We start from the raw sequence: 24,627 nt of genomic DNA on the forward strand, positions 1-24,627 counted from the left end.
GTTGTCCCAATATTCCTATTGTTACAGAAAATAAATAAATAAATAAATAAAAACCTGATACTTTAATGTAAAAAGCACTTGATTTTTAAGTGCTGGCCATTTAAAATTCAGAGATAAAAAATATATATACTCCTGTGCAGACTGACACTTGACTGGTCACACTGAGAGCTGAATTTGGACCACACAGTTTGCATCTCTGGTCTGAATCCATACGTATTTCTGCTGGCACAATTTATATATCAATAAGACATTCTATGAGAAATTAATATGTGCAAGACAGACAGTTCTTTTGAAGGTATTGGTTCTTTTTATATGTAAAGCTATCTCAGTCAATTTGAGCTATTTTCTTTCTTCCATTTCCATTTTGAAATAAATTTTCGAAAAGGGATAGGACAAAACTACCCATTAAACTACCTCTTTCTTCTCATTTCCTAGGCATTTTCAATTGTATCAGAAGAGTGTCAAAGTGCCTCATCTTGAAAACTTATTGGCCCCTATACTTCATGTGTTCTAAGGGAGGGAAGATGGCCCAGATTTACTCAGAGAGGACACAGGCTCATGGTTACAGAGAAAGAGTCCTTCTGAGAACACCTTGTGACAAATGGCAGACAGAGGCCTGTTATGAGACATTATCTGGGAGAGAAAACGCTGACCTTGTATCTGCCCGCTGTAAGACCACATAGTTCTAAGGTCCCAAGGTGGAAGTGAGGATCTTTGCTCAAAGAAGGAAAAGATCATCCTCTGTCCTCTCTGCTCTCCTTTGCAAAGAGAAGACATGTAATAGCACAATAAACCACAAAAACCAAACCTACTGCCGTCAAGTCGATTCCAACTCATGGCGACCCTATAGGGCAGAGTAGAGCTGCCCCGTAGAGTTTCCAAGGAGCACCTGGTGGATTCGAACTGCTGACCTTTTGGTTAGCAGCCGTAGCACTTAACCGCTATGCCACCAGGGTTTCCAAATAGCACAATACTTGTTTAAAACATGCTGTACTTAACCACCAACCATTTTCACCAAACCCCATCTAGATGTTTAAAGCTAAACACAGAGGCCATGAATACAAAAACCGTCTTTTCTCTGTAAAAGCGAAGTTTGTTTCCTACCTATAGGGGTTTAGGAGAGATTAGCAATTTTTAGGAATGGATTGCCAAGATGCTGATAATTAATGGTACATGCTTTATATAAAAATCATCATGGATGAGTTTCCATTGAACAAACTTATTATTTTTCAGATTCAAGATGTGCTACGCTTCAGACGCATGGAGAAGTTTATGAAGAGAATCATCCTACCTTGAAAATGAAATCCGCCATCAGAGGTCCTGCAATCTTAAAGGTTTGCCTTTCTGACCCCCTCTGAAATTCAACTGTTGTGTTTTCTACAACAAAAACTCCAGGGCTGTTAAAGCTGTGCTCTCCTTTGCTTCCTTGAAGTGTTTTTGATTCAATAACTAAAATAAAAAAATACAATTCAAATAAGTACATATCTAAAAGCATTTTATTTCAAAAGACATTTTACAAATACAATGTCAGCATATGATATCAAAATACCTACTCTGTTTAGTAAACATCGATTCATATTGATGGAATAGAAATGTAAGATTTTTAATTGCCCAGAAAAAAGAGCTAACAAGAGCACTAGGATCAGTTGTTGTTATGTTGTTAGGTGCTGTCCAGTTGGTTCTGACTCACAGTGACCTTACGTACAACAGGACCAAACACTGCCTATTCCTGCACCATCCTCACGATGATCGCTATGTTTAAGCCCACTGCTGCAGCCACTGTGTCAATCCATCTCGTCTTTTTCACTGATGCTCTGCTCTACCAAGTATGATGTTCTTCTCCAGGAATTGGTCTCTCCTGATAACATGTCCAACGTACATGAGACGAAGTCTCGCCATCCTCGCTTCTAAGGAGCATTCTGGCTTCTTGGAGCTCTGGTCCACACAACTCTTTGGTGCCATTTCTACCATTAGAGAAAGGCCTAAATTTTTGTTTCTTTGCATGTTTTTCATGATGTAGCTATTACTGAGAGTAAAATTATATTACTCATTAACTACCTGTTCAGAAGATTTTTAAGCCTAATTTTTAGACAAAACCAGAATGAATCTCTAGTTCGTTTTTTGTCATTTTATTTGAAATAATTCTAGATTCACCAGAAGTTGCAAAAACAGTACAGAGAGGTCCCTTCATCTGGTTTTCTGCAATGGTTACATCTTGAGTAACTATAGTACAGTATCTAAGCTAGGAAATTGACATTGGTACAATACGTGTGTATAGCTCTGTGCCATTTTATCACACACTATTACGATCAAGATACGCTCATCACAAAGATCTCCCTCATGCTTCCCCTTTATTCAGAATTGTGTTTATATGAAAGTAAGTTCTTTTATATCTGCTACCGAAAAATGTTTACCTACAATTGCCTTCCATACGGGACGCCCGGGTTCAATTCCCAGCCAACACACCTCATGTGCAGCCACCGCCCTTCTCTCAGTAGAGGCTTGTGTGTTGCTATGATGCTAACAGGTTTCAGCTGAGCTTCTAGACTAAGCTAGAGTAGGAAGAAAGGATTGGAGGTTCACTTCCCAAAATTCAGCCAATGAAAACCCTATGGATAACAGTGGTCCAAACCACAACAGTCAAGGGGATAGTGCAGGACCAGGCAGCACTGCATTCTGTGGTGTATTGGACCTGGTCACCATGAGTGGATTCGATTCGACAGCAGCTAACAACACAGTTTAAGCACAATAGCATTTCTGTATTATTTGAATGGTTTCTTTTTTTCTCCTTTCTTTTCTTTGGTAAACGTCACCATATTTAGAAGACCTGGTATGATGCCGAGAGAGCAGCAAAAAGAATACAGGGCTGCGAGTTGGGGCATCTGCATTTCTGGCCCCAGCTCTATCCCTACCTTGTTGCTGCGGGTTTTCATTGCCTCATTTCTAAAATAAGGAGTCGGAGCAGACAATCTCCCATGTCCTCTCTACTCTGAAACTCCCACTTGAGTTAATGGTATTGTATCACACTTTAATGATCTCCAGCAAAGAACACAACAGCACCAAAACCCTATTCAGATTAAAACTTAAACATGGAAAACCTATAGAACCCAATGAGATGGTCCGGCATCAAGGGCTGTGATCTCATGCTGCTGGGCTTGGTTGCTTTCATTTGCTGAATTTTTTTCCCTTCCCCTGGAGCAGCTGCAGGAATTCAAGCATGCTGGACAGACTGTATAACAGGCATTAGGAGACATCCCTGATTACCCCTGACAGGCAGGCTGGGAACCTTTCTGGGAAAATTCAAAGGCTGGACATGAGCTACTTGATCTGCAGGAGTCATTAGTGGTTGAAGAATACGGCTGGCTACTTTCAGGCACACAAAACCCCAACCACTTTGGCCCTGGTCTGCATGACCGCAGTAGATTTTTGGAAAGTGTGAGATTAAGTTCATTTCCTAGTTCCAATGAAGATATAAAACTGAGTGTTATAAAGTGAGCTGTCAGTAAAAATGAGATGGGAAACTGGAGATAGGAAGAGGGCCCTAAACTGGATGCATTAAGCATCCAATGTGAAGCAGGAAAAACAATGAGCATGAAGGCAATATCAAAATGCAAAATGAAGTTGGACAAAATCCATCCGCATACGAGGCATGCAAAACTTCCAGTTTCTAGATTGAGGTTTAGCCTACAATGACTTGATTAAATGCAAATAATATGCAATAAATTCCATTGCTGTGTTGGAGTGTAATTGCTTTACCACTGTGCAAACCTTTTGGATCACTGTCTTCCAAGTTTCATGGGGATGCAGAGTTGGGGCAGCAGATGTAAAAATCTGAAAAGATGATCTGGGAGGAAGGGAAGACCAAGCTGGGATGAAATTCATCCCCTAAATCATAGGCCAAATTTTCTGTTTGTTTGGTTTTGGTGTTTATTTCAAATGTCAGGTCTACTCTATTATTTCAACAGTGTCCAAGATCTTCAGTGACAAGGATGCTAAAATACAAGTAGTGAAATCAGTTTTCAAGTGTGCATAAATTACCCAAATCACTATTCTCCTCCACTAAACTATATGTTGTTGTTGTCGTTAGGTGCCTTCAAGTTGGTTCTGACTCATAGTGAGTCTATGTACAACAGAACAAACCACTGCCTGGATTTTTGTTTTCTTTATGTTGAAGTGTAATCATCATTAAGTGCTTCAAGTCTTCTTTGCTTTCAGCAAGCAATGTTGTGTCATCTGTATACTGAAGGTTGTTAATAAGTCCTCCTCCAATCCTGATGTTGCGTTCTTCTTCATATAGTCCAGGTTCTCGGATTATTTGCTCAGCATACAGATTGAATAAGTATGGTGAAAAAGATACAACATTGACACACACCTTTTCTGATTTTAAATCACTCAGTATTCCCTTGCTCTGTTTGAAGACTACCTCTTGGTTTATGTACAGGTTCCCTATGAACACAATTAAGCATTCTGGAATTCCCATTCTCCCCAATGTTATCCATAATTTGTTATGATCCACAGAGTCGAATGCCTTTGTACAGTCAATAAAACACAGGTAAACATCTTTCTGCTATTCTCTGCTTTTAGCCAAGATCCATCTGCCATCAGCAATGATATCCCTCATTCCACATCTTCTTCTGAATTTGGCTTAAATTTCTGGCAGTTCCTTGATGTACTGCTACAACTATTTTTGAATTTTCTTCACCAAAATTTTACTTGCATGTGATATTAATGATATTGTTCGATAATTTCTGCATTCTGGTGGATCATCTTTCTTTGGAATGCACACAAATATGGATCTCTTCCAGTCAGTTGGCCAGGTAGCTGTCTTCCAAATTTCTTGGCATAGACAAGTAAGCACTTCCAGCACTACATCCATTTGTTGAAACATCTCAACTGGTATTCCATCAATTCCTGGAGCCTTATTTTTTGCCAATGCCTTCAGAGCAGCTTGGACTTCTTCCTTCAGTACCATCAGTTCTTGATCACATGCTACCTCCTGAAATGGCTGAATGTCAACCAATTCTTTTGGTATAGTGACTCTGTCTATTCCGTCCATCTTCTTTTCATACTTCCTGTGTCATTCAATATTTTGCCCATAGAATCCTTCGATATCACAACTCAAGGTTTGAATTTTTTTCAGTTCTTGCAGCTTGAGAAATGCCGAGTGTGTTTTTCCTTTTCAGTTTTCTAACTCCACATCTTTGCACGTGTCATTATAATACTTTACTTTGCCTTTCTGAGGCACCCTTTGAAATCTTCTGTTTGGCTTTTTTACGTGATCTTTTCTTCCTTTTTTTTTTGTTTCTTCCTTTTAGCTACCCTAAATTCAAACACAAGCTTCAGAGTCTCTTCTGATGTCCATTTTGGTCTTTTTTTTCTTTCCTGTCTTTTTAATGACCTTCTGCTTTCGGAACCATACGCTTATTGTAAAATATCTTTTTTTTTTTTTTTTCCTCCAATTATTTCAAAAGGTTTCCAGTCCTCTAAGTCACAAGCACAAGTTCTATAGAGAGGAGGTGGCAAACAGGCACTCTGGCCCTGATTATGTAAATAAGTAAGCAGTCAAAAGTGGGTGAATAAAGACAGGTTAAGTGATTTGATTAAACTGGAGTTTATGAAGGCAAAAAATTCTGATACTCTGTATTAACAAAACCACTGTGCTACAGTGAGGAGGAAGCCAATGGAGTTCTTCAGAAGACTCGCTGCTCCTTAGTGCCTGTGCCTCTCAACATGTCAGAAAAGGAGTTGGTGGTTTTTCCAATCAACAATTCAGATGATGTGTTAGCCTGTGAATCACCTTTAATTAAGTTTTTAAAAATCCATTACTAGCATTTCCATGTATTTATGGCAGCCCCAAGGTTGTGACAATGGGTGATTCAGGGCTCACAAGAGCTCTTGAGACCCCTGTTCAGTTTTTGCAGCACGGTGGCTGGTGCTGGGTGGAGACCCCTGGTTTTTGCAGCAAGGTGGCTGGTGCTGGGTGGAGACCCCTGGAAGCACAACGAAGGGAAGCAGCATGAGCCTCCTTGCCTGCTGGCACTGTCTACTCTAATTTCCTTCTCCTCTTTAGGCTTGAGAGTGGGGAGGAAGGGGATGTTGACAAAGAGATGATCTATGACCTCAAAAAGGTGACAATGAGAATCTCAGAATCTTCACCACTTAAGTCTTCAGTGATGCCTTCAAGTATTTTGATGCCTACTCATTATTTTTAAAAGAAATGTGTTGTAGAGTGACGATTTTCACCAAAGCCTCCTGCAACAGAGATTTTTATTGTAACATATCAGAAAACAAAACCAGGAAATTGGCTGCAAGCACTTAGGCTATAAAGAGACCAAAATACAATGAAGTACAATCTATAAGTACTTTTTATACAGTTTTCACAAGTGCTGATTCATTATGAGTAAGAGGCTTTTAACATATCCTTTAAATCACTGGAATACATACCTATGAATAAATTGCTTACAGACTATGATTGGTTAAAGTAAAGACAAAGAACTAAGATCATGACTGGGTGACCTTTTCTTTTTTTCTATTCTAACAATTTGGTCTCCGGGCTCAGGGGTCCTGGGTCTGTCATATGATGGTTGTTTTTGTTATGTGGGCTACGTATGATATTGGGTAGATCTTCAATTTGCTTCCTGGGGTAAATTGTTATTTAGTTTTGGTACACAACCCTGAGAGTCCGTTGAACTGGTTAGTGCACTGTGTCCTACCCCTTTGATGTAGTTTCTTATTATTTGAAGTCCTGTGTTTTTAGGTTGTTGTTAGGTGCCGTCGAGTCGGTTCCGAATCACAGCGACCCCACGCACAACAGAACGAAACACTGCCCGGTCCTGAGCCATTCTTACAATCGTTGTTATGCTTGAGCTCATTGTTGCAGCCACTATGTCAATCCACCTCATTGAGGGTCTTCCTCTTTTTCACTGACCCTGTACTCTGCCAAGCATGATGTCCTTCTCCAGGGACTGATCCCTCCTGACAACATGTCCAAAGTATGTAAGACGCAGTCTCGCTATCCTTGCTTCTAAGGAGCATTCTGGTTGTACTTCTTCCAAGGCAGATTTGTTCGTTCTTTTGGCAGTCCATGGTATATTCAATATTCTTCTCCAACACCACAATTCAAAGGCGTCAATTCTTCTTCGGTCTTCCTTATTCATTGTCCAGCTTTCACGTGCATATGATGCAATTGCAAATACCATGGCTTGGGTCAGGTACACCTTAGTCTTCAAGGTAACATCTTGCTCTTCAACACTTTAAAGACGTCCTTTGCAGCAGATTTACCCAATGCAATGCGTCTTTTGATTTCTTGACTGCTGCTTTCATGGCTGTTGATTGTGGATCCAAGTAAAATGAAATCCTTGACAACTTCAATCATTCCTCCGTTTATCATGATGTTGCTCACTGGTCCAGTTGTGAGGATTTTTGTTTTCTTTATGTTGAGATGCAATCCATACTGAAGACTGTGATCTTTGAGCTTCATTAGTAAGTGCTTCAAGTCCTCTTCACTTCCAGCAAGCAAGGTTGTGTCATCTGTATAACGCAGGTTGTTAATGAGTCTTCCTCCAATCCTGATGCCCCATTCTTCTTCATATAGTCCAGCTTCTCAGATTATTTGCTAAGCATACAGATTGAATAGGTATGGTGAAATAATACAATCCTGACACACACCTTTCCTGACTTTTAACCAATCAGTATCCCCTCGTTCTGTCCAAATAACTGCCTCTTGATATATGTAAAGGTTCTTCATGAGCACAATTAAGTGTTCTGGAATTCCCATGCTTCACAATGTTATCCATAGTTTGTTATGATCCACACAGTCGAATGCCTTTGCATAGTCAGTAAAACACAGATAAACATCCTTCTGGTATTCTCTGCTTTCAGCCAGGATCGATCTGACATCAGCAATGATATCCCTGGTTCCACGTCCTCTTCTGAAACTGGTCTGAATTCTGGCAATTCCCTGTCGATATACTGCTGCAGCCATTTTTGAATGATCTTCAGCAAAATTTTGCTTGCGTGTGATATTAATGATAAAATATTGTTCTATAATTTCCACATTCGGTTGGATCACCGTTCTTGGGAATAGGCATAAATATGGATATCTTCCAGTCAGTTGGCCAGGAAGCTGTCTTACATATTTCTTAGCATAGATGAGTGAGTACCTCCAGTGCTGCATCTGTTTGTTGAAACCTCTCAATTGATGTTCCATCAATTCCTGGAATCTTGTTTTTTGCCAGTGCCTTCAGAGCAGCTTGGACTTCTTCCTTCTGTACCATCAGTTCCTGATCATATGCCACCTCTTGAAATGGCTGAACATCGACTAATTATTTGAAGTCCTGTAGATTCTGACGAACAAGTTGGCCTTTCATGGTTATCGCCTGCTCTGGTTAGGTTAACCCTTTATCAGATGAATGAAAAGATGATGAAATCTTCTAATTGAAGGGCTATCACTGAGAAGTATCAGTCCAAGCTTCTTTCAAAAGAAGAAGATAGATAGCTGCCACTCAGTCAACTCTGGCTTATATAACAGAACAAAATGTTGCCTGGTCCTGCCTCATCCTCATGATCACCAGTATGTTCGAGGCCATCATTGCAGCTGTTGTGCTAATCCATCTCACCAAAGGTCTCCCTTGCCCTCACTGGCCCTCTGCCTCACCAAGCATGATGTCTTCTTCCAGTGTTTGATCCCTCCTGATCAAAGAAAGCCAAGTCGACAATGTTCTGCTGAGATTCATAAGGTTTTCACTGGCTAAATTTTAGAAGTAGGTCTTTAGGCCTTTCTTGTCTGTCTTAGTCTGGAATTTCCACTGAAACATGTCCATCATGGATGTCCCTGCTGGTATTTGAAATACCAATGGCATAATTTCCAGCATCACAGCAACACATGATTAACCACGGGACAACAAACAGGCAGATGGCTAATGGTCAAAAGAGGAAAGGGTCACGCTAATCATCCCAAAGAGGCCTTCTTAAACTCTAAGAAGGCCATAAACATTCTGTTAGATAAACATGTAATTAACATTTAGCACAACTAGCTTAGTTATAAATACCTCCAACTTATACTAAGAGAAGCGCTGTATTTTTGTATTGTATGTAATTTTTTTTTTTTTTTTTTTTTACTTTATTCACCATCGGTTTCCTTTGGTCATTACGTATAGTAGCCATGTTTACATATGGTCATCAGACAGGACTTAGAAAAAAAAATCAACTTTTCCTACGAATAATGGTGATTTTCAGTTTATGGCATCTTGGCTTTTTGAGTTTATTGCTAGTCAAACATTTAATGCTGAAATTCTGCTACAGTACAATCCCTTTGCAAAGATCCTCCTGCCTTGTATTCACTGCAGGGGAATGTGGGACTACATGTTCACTATAATACCAGGGCCAGGCTTGGGATGGAACTGGCAATTTAGGATCTGAATACCCTTAGGTTACATGTAAGACTCCACAGTTGCATTCCACTCCACAGCAAAAAGACTAACGGTACGGTGATGTTCCTGGGTGTTCTTGGTTCTTGATAACACGGCCTTTTGGAGGGTTATAGTTAATGTGCATCTTAAAAGAATAATGTATTACTACAAAGTAAGCTTTATTGATTGTTATTAGCAGATATATATCTTTGTTACAGTTGAGAATTTAAAAAACAGCTGTATAAATCAAGAAAACAAAATTTTCTATATTTAGATGTCCAGAAATATTAACTAAATTCTTGGTAAATGAAGCCAGTTCCATTTATCAACAAGGAGGATTTAACTTTCAGAAACATTTCCAGGGCCAAGTGTGAGACTGGTCAGAAGAGAAAATTTTCCAAGCAACCGATCCATCACTTTTAGAGAACTGGGACAGTACCAGTCCTGAGTATAGAGTTATGCTTAACATGCATGTAAACAAATGTTTTGCTTCAAATTACTCATTTCTAAAGGCTGTTTACTTATTCTCCTTTCAGAATTCATAAAACCACTTTTAGAGCTCAATCTTTGGCAATCACATTTAGTATCATGAGAAAATCAGGCCCAGGCACTTCATATTTTTCGCTTGTTTTTTAAAACATCTTTATTGAGGTATATTTTACATACCATAAAATTCACTCATTTAAAGGGCACAATTTAATGGTTTTTAGTATACTCACAAGGTTGTGCAGCCATCACCATGATCCAAGTCAGAACCCCAAAAAGTAACCCAGTACTTTTTAACAGCCACTCCTCATTTCCCACTGCTCGCTCCCCACTGCCCCTGGCAACTACTAATCTACTTTCTGTCTCTTAGGATTTGCCTGTTGTAGAGATTTCACACAAATGGAATCATACAATATATGACTTTTTGTGACTTCTTCCACTTAACATAATGTTTTCAAGGTTCATCCATGTTGTAGTACATTTCACTACTTCATTTCTTTTTATTGCTGAATACAAGCCCATTGTATATACAGGCCACATTTTATTTCCTCTTTTTGGCTATTATGAATAATGCTGCTATGAACATTTGTCACTTCATAATTTTGGATCCAAAATGGTATTTTATGATGTGATCACTCAAATGACTCACCAAATTTGGATCTGAATGATTCCTCCTTGTTTCCAAAAATAAAACTCATATTTAAAAGGATAAAGATTTACTGTCATTAAGGGGCTACGGCCTTAAGGGCCATTTAAACAAGAAGTTTGAAAAATGTTTTCATGCTTCGCTAGAGAGAAAGCTTTGAATGAAATGATTTTTATACACCTGTATTTTGGGATGGGTTCTTTAGAGAATTAAAACCATGAAGTGTATATATATGTGTGTGTGTACATATGTGTGTGTGTGTGTGTGCGCACACAGATTTATCTCAAGGAAATGGCTCATACAGTTGTACAGGCTGGCAAGTCCTAAGTCCGTGGATCAGGCATCAGGCTGGAGACTTCTCCTCACTCATATAGCTATAGGGGCTGATGAACCCAAGATAGGCAGGTCAGACAGCAGGCTGCTGACTCATGGGCTGCAGAAGCCGATGAATCCCAAGATTGGCAGGCAATACAACAGCCTGCTGGTTCAAGACCCAAGAACCAGAGGCCAGATGATGACGAGCCAGATGCAGGATCCAAAGCAAGCAAGCGAGTTTTGCCAGAATGGCCATCTATATATTGGATGCAGGTCACACTCCTGAGGAAACTCCCCTTACAAATGATTGGCTGATCACATCAGATCACATCATGGAAGATGACTACATCATTACATAACTGCCAAACCACTGAGAATCATGGCCCAGCCAAACTGACACACAGCCTTAACCATCACGGCCTGTAAACATTTTAGTATGTCCGTAAAAAAAAAAAAAAGTCACGCTCTTTTAGTCATAATTTATATAATAAAATTAAGAGTAAAAAAGGCTTTCTAGTGAATTGTTTACTCTCATTGTTACAAAGATGTTCTCTTACTTCTTTAATTTAGATCATAATATACCATAGAATTTTTTTTTGTTTTTAATATTTTAATCTGTACTATTGGTGACCATGAACATTTTTAAGAAACATACCAATAATATTTTGATATAAACTTTTCTCAAAGAACATTTCTGGTTGGAATATTCTGAATGCAAAATATACAAAATACATTCTGCCTCACAGTGGCACAGTGGTTCTGTTACACACACACGCACACACACATACAATGCAGGCACGCACATACAGATACATGCATGTACACACATGTGCACATGCACACTTAAAATCACCAAAAATGAGATGCTTCTGGCCCTGAGAAACTCTTACGAATTAAAAATTTCAGATGGTGGCCCAGAAACAAATTGACACAATATGTAACTCTCTGATCTAAACCTGGATTTGTGTGGTTTTAAAATAGTTACAAATAGTTTTGTAGTTTTTATTGGAAAAGAAAGCTCCTTCAAGGTCAGACGGGCCAGACAGGTGGATACCCATTTTCCTCTGAATAGGACTAAGAAAGCCAGCCCCGTGGCCACAGGGAGACCTTGGGAAAGAAGAAGACAAACTCTGGCATTTTCAGTTTCTTTAGATCCTAAGAGATCAGAAAAACTAAGACAGATTATGTGCCTGTGGACTTTGTTCAAGGAAACAATACCATCACAATACTCTATTGTTTCACACCCAGTAATATCTGGAAAACCAGTTTCTACTGTCAGGGCTCCGTAGACCAGAAGTCACGATGTATGTTGGCAACAAGCTTGTCCTCCTCAGCTATATTCATTGATAAGGTTCTGTTTTAAATTTTGGGGGTTTTTTGACCCAAACTGCCCAAATCTCCAGATCTCAATTCCTAATACATTCTCAACATAAAAATAGTTTGTTTCAAAAATAACTTGATTTTCTCTCCCATGAGGGGATTAATTCCAAACTGGTATATTTCTCACTGGGGCACAGAAAAAAGAAAAATTCAGGATATAGATAATTTCTCTGGTGATGCAGACTAGTTTAGAGTGGTGGGCAAAGTCCCTGAGATGTTTGTCTACCAAGCCATTAACACAGAGACAAAGAATTTGTTTGGGCTAAATAAACTTTCAGCAATTAAAAAAACGTTAAGATTAAATTCTACTTACAGAGATGTGCAGGCCCTTTCACTGTAATTCTCACACTGCGACTTCCCAAAGGGACAGCAATGGCATTTTCTTCCCCTACGAAAGAACGTAAATAAGACCAATGTAGTAAAACTTATGCGCTAATCTATTTCCATAGAGTTGATTCCAACTCATAGCAACCCTACAGGACAGAACAGAATTGCCCGATAGGGTTTCCAAAGCTGTAATTTTTACGGAAGCAGACTTCCACACCTTTCTTCCACAGAGTGGCTAGTGCGTTTGAACTCTCAACCTTTCAGTTAGCAGCCAAGTACTCAACCTCTGCACCACCCGGTGTTCCTTTGTGCACTAAAGGCCCATCGAAATAAAGAAGTCAATCAAAACGAAGGGTACTTACAAAGTGCTCTTACCAGTATTCTACTTCCATTTGTAAAGTCAAGGAATCTTTCAGAAGCACTACTATGTATGCATAAGGCACATTAATAGTATTCATATCACCTATCACCTCAATTACCTTCATTACCCAGGCCTCAAGGAGCCCTGGTGGTACAATGGTTAAGCACTGGGCTGCTAACTGAAAGGTTGGCAGTTGGAAGCCACCTAGCGACATGGGAGAAAAACCTGGCAATCCGCTTCCAAAAAGATTTCAGGCTAGAAAACCCTAAGCGGCAGTTCTGCTCTGTCACATGGGGTAGCTATGAGATGGAACCAACTCAAGCATACCAAACAACAACAGCCCAGGCCTCACAAAGCTTGATTTGAAGTCCCAAACTAGGACCCTCAGGCCAAACCCAGTCACACCCATTCTTTTACATATTGTTTATGGCTGCCTTTCAACCACAACAATTAAAAAAAATCGAAAACTGAACCATTGCCATCGAGTCTGTTCCTACTCATAGCGACCCAACAGGACAGAAAAGAACTGCCCCACAGAGTTTCCTAGGAGCACCTGGTGGATTTGAACTGCCGACTTTTGGTTAGCAGCTGTAGCACTTAACCACTACGCCACCAGGGTTTCCTTACCACAACAATAGTGCTGAGTAGTTACTGCAATAGAGAAATGCAGCCTGCAAAGCCTAAAATATTTACTATTTGATCCTTTACAGAAAAAACTTAATGACCCCTGATCTACGTAATTACCTAGAATTCCTGGTTCTCATGGATATTTTTTCATATTGTTATGTAGTGTAATAATTTCATTTTTATGGCCACATAACAGTCTAAGCTCACATATAAAATATTTGGAAACCATGGTGGCGTAATGGTTACGAGCTACAGCTGCTAACCAAAAGGTCAGCAGTTCAAATCCACCTGGTGCTCCTTGGAAACACTATAGGACAGTTCTGTTCTGTCCTGTAGGGTTTCTATGAGTCAGAATCGACTCAACAACAATGGGTTAGTCCCCTATTTTAACATTAAGTTTCTTTTTAAATGATACTAGTACATTATCAATGATATGAATTACTTAGAGCAGATGTTTATTGTTTATTTGCCTGACTTATAAAAAATAATTTCTTTACTATAAACTCGGGATGGAGTTGCTCAGTGAAAGGATATCAATATAGTTGTTCACTTTTTTATAAGTTTTACTAAATAAGAAATACTTGTTTATTATAGAAAATTATAAAATGCAGATAAACAAAAGGAAAAAATCTCAAACTATTTCTAACCTTACCACCCAGAGATAAATGCATTTAACATTTGCTAAATGTTCTTTCAGGGTTGGTTGTTTTTTTTTAAATAATTTTTATTGTACTTTAAGTGAAAGTTTACAAATCAAGTCAGTCTCTCACATAAAAACTTATATACACCTTGCTACACACTCCCAATTATTCTCCCCCTAATGAGACAGCCCACTCTCTCCCTCCACTCTCTCTTTTCGTGTCCATTTCGCCAGCTTCTAACCCCTTCTACCGTCACATCTCCCCTCCAGACAGGAGATGCCAACATAGTCTCAAGTGTCCACCTGATCCAAGAAGCTTACTCCTCACAAGCATCCCTCTCCAACCCATTGTCCAGTTCAATCCATGTCTCAAGAGTTGGCTTCGGGAATGGTTCCTGTCCTGGGGCAACAGAAGGTCTGGGGGCCATGACCACCAGGGTTCTTCCGGTCTCAGTCAGACCATTAAGTCTGGTCTTTTTATGAGAATTTGGAGTCTGCATCCCACTACTCTCCTGCTCCCTCAGGAGTTCTCTGTTGCGTTCCCTGTCAGAGCAGTCATCCATTGTAGCCAGGCACCATCTAGTTCTTCTGGTCTCAGGATGATGTGGTTTCTGGTTCATGTGACCTTTCTGTCTCTTGGGCTCGCAATTACCTTGTATCCCTGGTGTTCTTCATTCTCCTTTGATCCAGGTGGGTTGAGACCAATTGATGCACCTTAGATGGCTGCTTGCTGGTGTTTAAGACCCCAGACGCCACTCTTTAAGGTGGGAAGCAGAATGTTTTCTTAATAGATTTTATTATGCCAATTGACTTAGATGTCCCCTGAAATCATGGTCCCCAAACCCCTGCCATGCTAGCCTTCGAAGCATTCAGCTTATTCAGGAAACTTCTTTGCTTTTGGTTTAGTCCAGTTGTACTGACCTCCCCTGTATTGTGTGTTGCCTTTCCCTTCACCTAAAGTAGTTCTTATCTACTATCTAATTAGTGAATACCCCTCTTCCACCCTCCCTCCCTACCCCCTCTCATAACCACAAAAGAAGGTTTTCTTCTCAGTTTAAACTATTTCTCAAGGTCTTATAATAGTGGTCTTATACAATATTTGTCCTTTTGCAACTGACCAATTTCACTCAGCATAATTCCTTCCAGGTTCCTCCATGTTATGAAATGTTTCACAGATTCCTCACTGTTCTTTATTGATACATAGTATTCCATTGTGTGAATATACCATAATTTATTTATCCATTCATCCGTTGATGGACACCTCGGTTGCTTCCATCTTTTTGCTATTGTAGACAGTGCTGCAATAAACATGGGTGTGCATATATCTGTTCATGTAAAGGCTCTTATTTCTCTAGAATATATTCCGAGGAGTGGGACTGCTGAATCATATGGTAGTTCTCTTTCTAGCTTTTTAAGGAAGCGCCAAATCGATTTCTAAAGTGGTTGTACCATTTGACGTTCCCACCAGCAATGTATAAGTGTTCCAATCTCTCCACAGCCTCTACAACATTTATTATTTTGTGTTTTTTGGATTAATGCCAGCCTTGTTGGAGTAAGATGAAATCTCATTGTAGTTTTGATCTGCATTTCTCTAATGGCTAATGATCGTGAATACTTCCTCATGTATCTGTTGGCTACCTGAAGGTCTTCTTTAGTGAAGTGTCTATTCATATCTTTCACCCATTTTTTAAAATAATTTTTATTGTGCTTTAAGTGAAAGTTTACAAATCAAGTCAGTCTCTCACACAAAAACCCATATACATTTTGCTACACACTCCCAATTTCTCTCCCCCTAATGAGACAGCCCACTCTCTCCCTCCACTCTCTCTTTTTGTGTCCATTTCACCAGGTTCTAACCCCCTCCACCCTCTCATCTCCCCTCCAGGCAGAAGATGCCAACATAGTCTCAAGTGCCCACCTGATCCAAGAAGCTCACTCCTCACCAGCATCCCTCTCCAACCCATTGTCCAGTCCAATCCATGACTGAAGAGTTGTCTTTTGCCCATTTTTTAATGGGGTTATTTGTCTTTTTGTAGTTGAGTTTTGCAGTATCATGTAGATTTTAGAGATCAGGTGCTGATCAGAAATGTCATAGCTAAAAACTTTTTCCCAGTCTGGAGGTAGTCTTTTTACTCTTTTGGTGAAGTCTTTGGATGAGCATAGGTGTCATTTGTTTTTAATATATATGTAACAGAAAACAATGAACACTACCTAAATGTCCATCAATATGGGAATGATTAAATAAACAATGGTATATTCATAGTAAGGAGCCCTATGGTGCACTGGTTAAGTGCTTGGCTGCTAACCGAAAGGTTTGTGGTTTGAACACACTAGCCACTCTGTGGGAGGAAGGTGTGGCAGGCTACTCCTGTAAAGATTTACAGCCTTGAAAACCCTGCAGGGTAGTTCTACTCTGGCCTGTAGGGTCACTACGAGTCAGAATCAACTCAACAGCCACGGATTTGGGTTTTGGTTTGGGTATATTCATACTAAGCAATATTCTGCAACTGATAAAAGTAATGATAAGAAGCTACATGGCCTAATATGGAAAAATCACCAATATAAATTGTTGAGTAAAAAAGAATAAGTTAGAAAGCAATACATATGATGTAATCCCATTTATAGAAGTATATGCATATAAGTATTATGTTTTTATGTATACGTACATATATATTTTGTAGCCACATATACATGTAAATATATTACATTATATTGTGTGTAAATTCATAGAATGATACTGTATACATATAAAGGTGTATACATGCATAGTATACTGTGTAACTGTGTATTAGTAAATAACAGAATGGGATTTTAATAATTTAATCCTTTAAATGAATGGAAGGATTTCCACTAAACTACTGACAGCACTCACCTCTTGGGAGGGAAGTGAGAGTAAGGACATGAAGAAGAATCTAATCTATATTGTTTGACTTTTCTATTAAAAATTGTATTCATGTGCTACTTATCAAATAAAAATCGTAAAGGCTAAAAACTGAAAATAAACATTTTTATAAAAGAAAGGAGGCATAAAGGAAATATAAGACCAGGGCCAAAAATGTTTCCTGGATGAGTTTTGCAAAACCTTAAACAAACAGGTAACTCTTGGATAATGGGAAGACTGAAAGGTTTCCAGTTCATGTTATAAAGTCGACAGAGCTCTGATACTCATGTTAAACACAGAGAGCACAAAAATAAATATAGAACAAATTTTAATTATGACTATGGGTATAAAAATTGTAAATAAAACAAAGTAAATCAATTCTAGAACTGTATAAGAAGAATTATACACCATGAGTAAATAGAATATGCTCCAAAAATGATTCAACATTTGGAAATTTTTTAACATAATGGATTGTATTAACAGATCAGAGAAGTTAAGACAATAAGATGATTTTAATAAATATAGAAAGGTAAGTGATAAAATTCAGCATACGTTACTGATAAGACTCCTATTAAAGGCAAGGATAGAAGGAAACATTCCCAATTTGATAAAGAAAGTCAGAAGCTATGGGCAGACTTGATACTCTTAATGGTAGAACATTAGAATCATTTCTACAAAAGCCAGGAACAAAGCAAGAATTACCATCACCCTTATTTTTCCACACTACTGTGAAGATCTTTGTCAATGTAACTAAAAAATAAACAAATAGTAGTAATATATATTAAAACAAAAAACTCAGTGCCATCGAGTCGATTCCGACTCATAGCGACCCTAGAGGAATTTAAAAATCCTATTATTTATAGATTATATGACTATTAAGTTAAAAATTCAAAAGGAACAAAACTATTACAATGAGAAACAAAAAGTTCAGGAAAGTGTCCAGATATTAAACATATAGATAAATAGCTTTCTTGAATCTGAATAAGTATTTAATCAGTAAGTGTGTATATGTGTGTGTTCTATAGTATTTCCTAGTTCTGTCTGCCGAAAAGCCTAAAAACAATGACCAACCCAGTATCAGTGGACATTCCTCACATCCATATTGTACCTCTGAATACTATTTCCTACTAAATAAAATCAGGGCTTTTTGGAGAAATACTCTAGGTCTGAATAGAAAATGAAAAAGGTAATCCTGGAACATCTTTGCCTAACGAAAGCAAAGAGACGCTCAAAGACTACTTGAGTCATATCAAAATTACTCAAGAGTCAACTTGAAGAGTCTTCAGATGGACAATCTGAGCATTAATAAGAATAACAACTTCAAGAATGAATCACAAGAAATATGTTAAAATCCATGAGTTCATAATAACACTTAAAGTCACTGGTTACATTTTGAGGATGCTAGGAACGAGCTCACTGTTTTGAAAGCTGGCAACTAAAAAGAATCATGCATTTACCATGCCTTTCCCGTATAAACTATTCTTCCAGGGAACCAACAGTTGATTAAGGGAAGTTTCTTGTTATAGAAGTATCCGAACTCATAAATAAAGGACTGATAGGATATCATCATTTAGGGCATGATCATTAATGGCTACAACATCAGAAAAAGAGAGACAATCATATATTATATGCCTCCTAATACAATGCAATAAAAAGTACATAACACAAGCCTTTAGATCTAACTACTCTTTCTAGGAAATGTAGAAACAGAGGAACATGTTAAATCACACCATGGGGATGTAATCAGAAAAATACAAACTGTGGGAACTCTATAGGAAAAATGGCCAGTTTGCTGAAAAAATAAATTTCACTCTAACAACAAAGTGAATAGACAACATACGGACTGGGAGAATATTTTGGGGAACCTTATATCAGTTAAGGGTTTAATGTTCAGAATATATAAAGAACTCATACAACTTAACAATAAAAAGACAACCCAATTAAAAAAAACAATGGGTAAAAGATCTGAGTAGACATTTCACCAAGGAAGATATTTCAATAGCCAACAATGCATGAAAGATGCTCAACATCATTAGCCATTCGGGAGATGCAAATCAAAACCATAATGATTAGGTACCAGTTCACTTCCACTAGGATGGCTGTCTTAGTTATCTAGTGCCGTTATAACAGAAATTCCACAAGTAGATGGCTTTAACAAACAGAAATTTATTCTCTCACAGTCTAGGAGGTAAAAGGTCAACTCCTGGGGAAGGCTTTCTCTATGTGTTGGTTCTGGGACAAGGTCATTGTTATCAATCTTCCCCTGGTCTAGGAGCTTCTAAACACAGGGACCCCGAGTCCAAAGGACATGCTCCACTTCTGGCACTTCTTTCTTGGCAGCATAGGTCCCTCTGTCTCTGCTTGCTTCTCTCTCCTTTTATCTTCTATAAAAGATGATGTGGGCCACACCCCAGGTAAACTCCCTTTTCATCAGATCAGAGCTGTGACCTGAGTAAGGGTGCTGAATCCCACCCTAATCCTCTTTAACATAATTTAATCTTGCCTCATTAAGCACAGGCAGAGATTAGGATTTACAACACATAGCAAAATTGCATCAAATCACAAAATGGAGGACAACTACACAATACTGGGAATCATAGCCTAGCCAAGTTGACACATATTTTGGGAGGACACAATTCAATCTATGGCAATGGATAAAACACAAAAAACAAACAAAAAAATGGAAAGCAACAAATGTTAGTGAGTATGTAGAGAAATTAGAACCCTTATCCATTGCGATAGGGATGCAAAATGGTAAAGTCAATGTAGGGAACAATTTGGAAGTTCCTCAAAAAGTTAAACATAGAACCACCATGTGACCCAGTAATTCTACTCCTAGGTATATGGCCAAAAGACTTGAAAGCAGTGATGCACTCAGACACACGCACACCAATGTTCACTGAAGCACTATTCACAGTAGCCAAAACGTAGAAACAGATGACTGGCCAAACAAAATGTGGTATGTACAGACAATGGAATATTACACAACCCTAATGAGAAATGAAGTCCTGAAACATGGTATGACATGTATAAATCTTGAAAACATGCTGACTGAAGTAAGTCAATCTCAAAAGAACAAATATTATATGATCTCACTTATATAAAATTTCTAGAATTCCCAAAGCCAACTCTTCAGACATGGATTGGACTGGACAAAGGAGTGATCTTCTTGGATGAGGTGGACACTTGAGACTATGTTGGCATCTCCTGCCTGGAGGGGAGATGAGAAGGTGGAGGGGGTTAGAAGCTGGCAAAATGGGCATGAAAAGAGAGAGTGGAGGGAGAGAGTGGGCTGTCTCATTAGGGGAAGAGTAATTGGGAGTGTGTAGCAAGGTGTATATGGGTTTTTGTGTGAGAGACTGACTTGATTTGTAAACTTTCACTTAAAGCACAATAAAAATTATTTAAAAAAAATATCTAGAACAGGCAAATGTATAGAGACCAAAGGTTATTAGTGGTTACCACGGACAGAGGGAGGGAGAGAGGAGGACTCATTGTTTAGGAACCACTGAATTTCTGTTTATGGTGACAGAAAAGTTGGCAACAGATACTAGTGACGGTAGCACAACAGGATGGATGTAATTGATGTTACTAAATTATACATGTGAAAAACACTGAACTGGCAAATGTGTCATATATAATTTTACAGCAATAAAAAACAAAATTATACAAATTGAAAAAAGCAAAAAGAAATAAATTTCAAGGAAAAAAAGAGGAAGTTGATACTTATACATTAAGAGAATTGAGATATACCATCCAAATGCAACATACAGACATTACTTAGAGACTAATTTCAACAAGCAAGCAAAAACGGCGCATTAAGGACCTCCCAAAATGCTTACCTCCATAAAAGCAATGAGAATGCTGGCAAAAACTGTCAGCACCAAATTTTTCAGAACTGAAAATTAACCAAAGGCTTGCAGCAATCTAGAGAGCAGTTATTGAAGGAAAACGACTGAATCTCAGTAAGAACAACAAGTTTTGTGGCATTTTACCTTGCCCTATTCCCATTCACCTTCCTAGCTCTGCGGTAGCCTTGAAAACCAGCAGCCCACAATGGAGGTGAAAACCAGCCACCTGGCAGCCACAGGCAAGGGCAGAACAGGGTTGGAGCGCCTTCAAAGGAATTTCAATTTTCTCTACTAATTGGAATTGAGTAAGAGCTCATGGGGTGGTAGAGGTTAGCTTTTCCGTTTCACTTTATATTCTTCTGTACCCTCTGAGGAGCCCGAGTGGTGTACTGGTTAAGAGCTACATCTGCTAACCAAAAGGTCAGCAGTTTGAATCCACCAGTTGCTCTTTGGTAACCGTACAGGACAGTTCTGCTCCGTCCTAGAGGGTTGTTATGAGTTAGAATCGACTTCACGGCAATGGGTTTGGTACCCTTTGAAATTTTTACCAAAAAAGTATTAATTTTACAATAAAAAAAAATTATTAATATCTATTATACATACTCAACCACCTCCTCTCACCCCCCTCCCACACCAGGAAGGATACATACTGATATAATTACAGTTGGAACCTCTTGGTAGTGTAATTGACTATATGATATCTTTATCATTTTCTTTTTCTTTGCCTGGATATTTTGGATTTTCTACAAGCATATTTTATACACACACACACAGACACATACATACATACATATATATATATATATATAGTAGCTTGGATAGCTCAGTTGGTAGAGCACCAGACTTTTAATCTGATTGTCTGGGGTTCAAGTCCCTGCTCGGGCATTATCCTCATTTTGGAAACCCCGGTAGCATAGTGGTTAAGAGCTAAGGCTGCTAACCAAAAGGCTGGCAGTTCGAATCCATTGGGTGCTCCTTGGAAACTCTATGGGGTAGTTCTACTCTGTCCTGCAGGGTTGCTATGAGTCAGAATGGACTCGACAGCAATGGGTTTATGTTTATACATATATATAAACATTTTTCCTAAATTTTTATAAATATGTATGTATATGGAAACCCTGATGGTGTAGTGGTTAAGTGCTACAGCTGCTAACCAAAAGGTCAGCAGTTCGAATCCACCAGGCATTCCTTGGAAACTCTATGGTGGCAGTTCTAATCTGTCCTATAGGGTTGCTATGAGTTGGAATTGACTCAATGGCACTGGGTTAATATATGTTATATGTATGCATATGTTTGTTTTGAAAATACATATAAATAAGAAGGCTCAGTTGTGCTTAGCACTCCCTTGCACAGTCTTTGTGTACTTAGGCTATAATGTCTTTGAGAAGCCTTTGCCTATCTGTGTGTGTAGATTTGGGGGATGTGTGCGAGTATTCCAACAATTACCCTATATAACAATTCCACACTCCAGGGGAAGCCTCTCAGACCAGGACCCCTGGGGTTTTATTTTAGCCAAAACGACACAAATTTAGGAAAAATGTTCTGCTGCATAGAGGAAGATGGATCCCTATTGGCCCATGAGACTATCTTTGGAGAGAAATGCGAACTGTAGGTCAGCTGTGAGAAGACAGAACTGAGGGCATCCTGTGAGGGAACCTCTCTGTAGAGTGGTTTAACACCCTTAGATTACGGAAAAAGCAATCTAAACCAAATAGTTTTAAATATTTTCCCCTCCTACGCTGTAATTCCACCCTTTAGTGAAGTTTGATACATCTATACAAGTCTCTGTAATAGTTTTATAGGGCAGTACCTCCCAAACATATCATGCATGTGAATCACCTGCAGAGCTTGTTAAACCACAGACCCCTGCCTCACCCACAGAAATCTTGATTCAGTAGTTCAGGGTGAAGCTCAAGAATTTCTACAAGGTAGCACAGTGGTTAAGAGCTCAGCTGTGAGCCAAAAAGTCAGCAGTTCGAATCCATCAGCCGCTCCTTGGAAATCCTATGGGGCAGTTCTACTCTGTCCTACAAGGTTGCTATGAGTCAGAATCTACTCGAAGGCAATAGGTACAAGTTCTACCAGCCTCCCAAGGAACCCTGGTGGTGCAGTGGTTAAGTGTTCAGCTGCTAACTGAAAGGGCAGTGGTTTGAACCCACTAGCCACTCTGGGGAAGAAAGATGTTGCAATCTGCTTCTATAATGATTAAAAAATTACAGGCTGGGAAACCCTATGAGGCAGTTCTACTCTGTCCTGTAGGGTCGCTGTGAGTCAGAACTGACTTGACGGCAACAGGTTTGGTTTTCTGTTTCAGCAGTCTTCCCTAGAAGGAGCCCTGGTGGTGCAATGGTTAAGTGCTTGGTTACTAACCAAAAGGTTAGTGGTTCAAACCACCTAGCTGCTCTGTGGGAGAAAGACATGGCAATTTGCTCCCGTATAGCCTAGAAAACCATATATAGTCATTCTACTCTGTCACATGGGGTTGCTATGAGTCGAAAATCAACTCAACAGCACCCAACAACAACAACAGCTGCTTCCTAGGTGATGCTGATGGCGCTGGTTGTGAACCAAGGTTTGAACAGTACCGATGCAGGGCAAAGTGAGGGAAAACTCGAGATCATAAAGGGCAGGAAGAGAGAAATGTTCCATCATCACAAATGTTTTCAGTATTTCTTTACTGTTTTGTAGGAAACAGCTCTGGCCAAAGGAGCCCTGGTGGTGCAATGGTTAAGCGTTCAGCTGCTAACCAAAAGGTTGGTGGTTTGAACCCTCCGGTAGCTCTGCAGAGGAAAAGACTTGGCGCTTTGCCCCTGTAAAGATCACAATTTAGAAAACTCTGTGGGCAGTACTCTTCTGTCATATAGGGCTGCTATGAGTCAAAATCGACTCAATGGCACACAACAACAGCTCTGGCCAGAAGTGATGTGAGAACGCTGGTGAAGTTGAGGATTTCGAGAAGGAGAAAGGAGGATCAAAAGCACTAAATGCTCTACAAACAAGGACTTAAAAGTGTCTTAGCCGAAGCAGTAAAGGGATTATTACCGAGCTTTGGAAAGGCAGTTGCAATTGAGTAGAAGGCACAGGAAGCTATGACTGGAAGAGGAAATGACGACGGAAAGGTAAAGATTGCAAGTATGAACAGTTTTTCCAAAACCTTTGTCAGTATTGTTATTAGTTGCCATTGAGATGACTCTGACTCACGGAGACCTGACGTGTCATAGAGAGATCACTGCCTGGTCTGCACCATCTTCATGATCACTGGTGTGTGTGAGTTCATGGATGCAGCTACTGTGTATTATGAGTGCCTTCTAACATAGAGGGCTCATCCTCCAGCACTACATTGGACAATGTTCTGTTGCGATCCATAAGGTTTTCCTTGGCTCATTTTCACAAGTAGATCACCAGGCCTTTGTTCTTAGTCTGAAAGTCCTGCTGAAACCTGGCCATCATGGGTGACCCTGCTGGTATCTGCAACACTGATGGCATAGCTTCCAGCATCATAGCAACATGCAAGCCACCACAGCATGACAAACTGAAAGACGGGTGCTGGTTTGTCAGTATAAGCCAAAAAAAATTCCATTGCCATCAAGTCAACTCTGATTCATAGTGACCCTATAGGACAGAGTAGAACTGCCCCATAGGAGTGGGTGGTGGATTCCAACTGCCAGCCTTTTGGTTAGCAGCCAAGCTCTTAACCGCTGGA

The 24,627-nt window shown here is 39.3% G+C and overlaps 1 protein-coding gene and 1 non-coding gene across 3 annotated transcripts in view; one reads left to right on the plus strand and one right to left on the minus strand.

Annotated features, from left to right (window-relative positions):
* The window catches only part of ADAMTSL3 (ADAMTS like 3), a 419,630-nt gene that overhangs the window by 186,794 nt on the left and 208,209 nt on the right, over nucleotides 1–24,627 (minus strand). For both annotated transcript variants that reach the window (XM_049906188.1, XM_049852500.1), the window contains exons 8-9: nucleotides 12,551–12,625; nucleotides 1,292–1,449 (exon numbers count right to left, since the gene is read on the minus strand). In XM_049906188.1, coding sequence (XP_049762145.1) covers nucleotides 1,292–1,449; nucleotides 12,551–12,625 — 233 coding nt within the window. The remainder of the gene's footprint in view (nucleotides 1–1,291; nucleotides 1,450–12,550; nucleotides 12,626–24,627) is intronic.
* Nucleotides 21,737–21,809, plus strand: TRNAK-UUU (transfer RNA lysine (anticodon UUU)). Its single transcript has one exon. It is a non-coding gene; the product is annotated as a tRNA-Lys (tRNA).

Source organism: Elephas maximus, chromosome 13, assembly GCF_024166365.1.
Source record: "Elephas maximus indicus isolate mEleMax1 chromosome 13, mEleMax1 primary haplotype, whole genome shotgun sequence".
In the NCBI taxonomy this organism is placed as follows: domain Eukaryota; kingdom Metazoa; phylum Chordata; class Mammalia; order Proboscidea; family Elephantidae; genus Elephas; species Elephas maximus.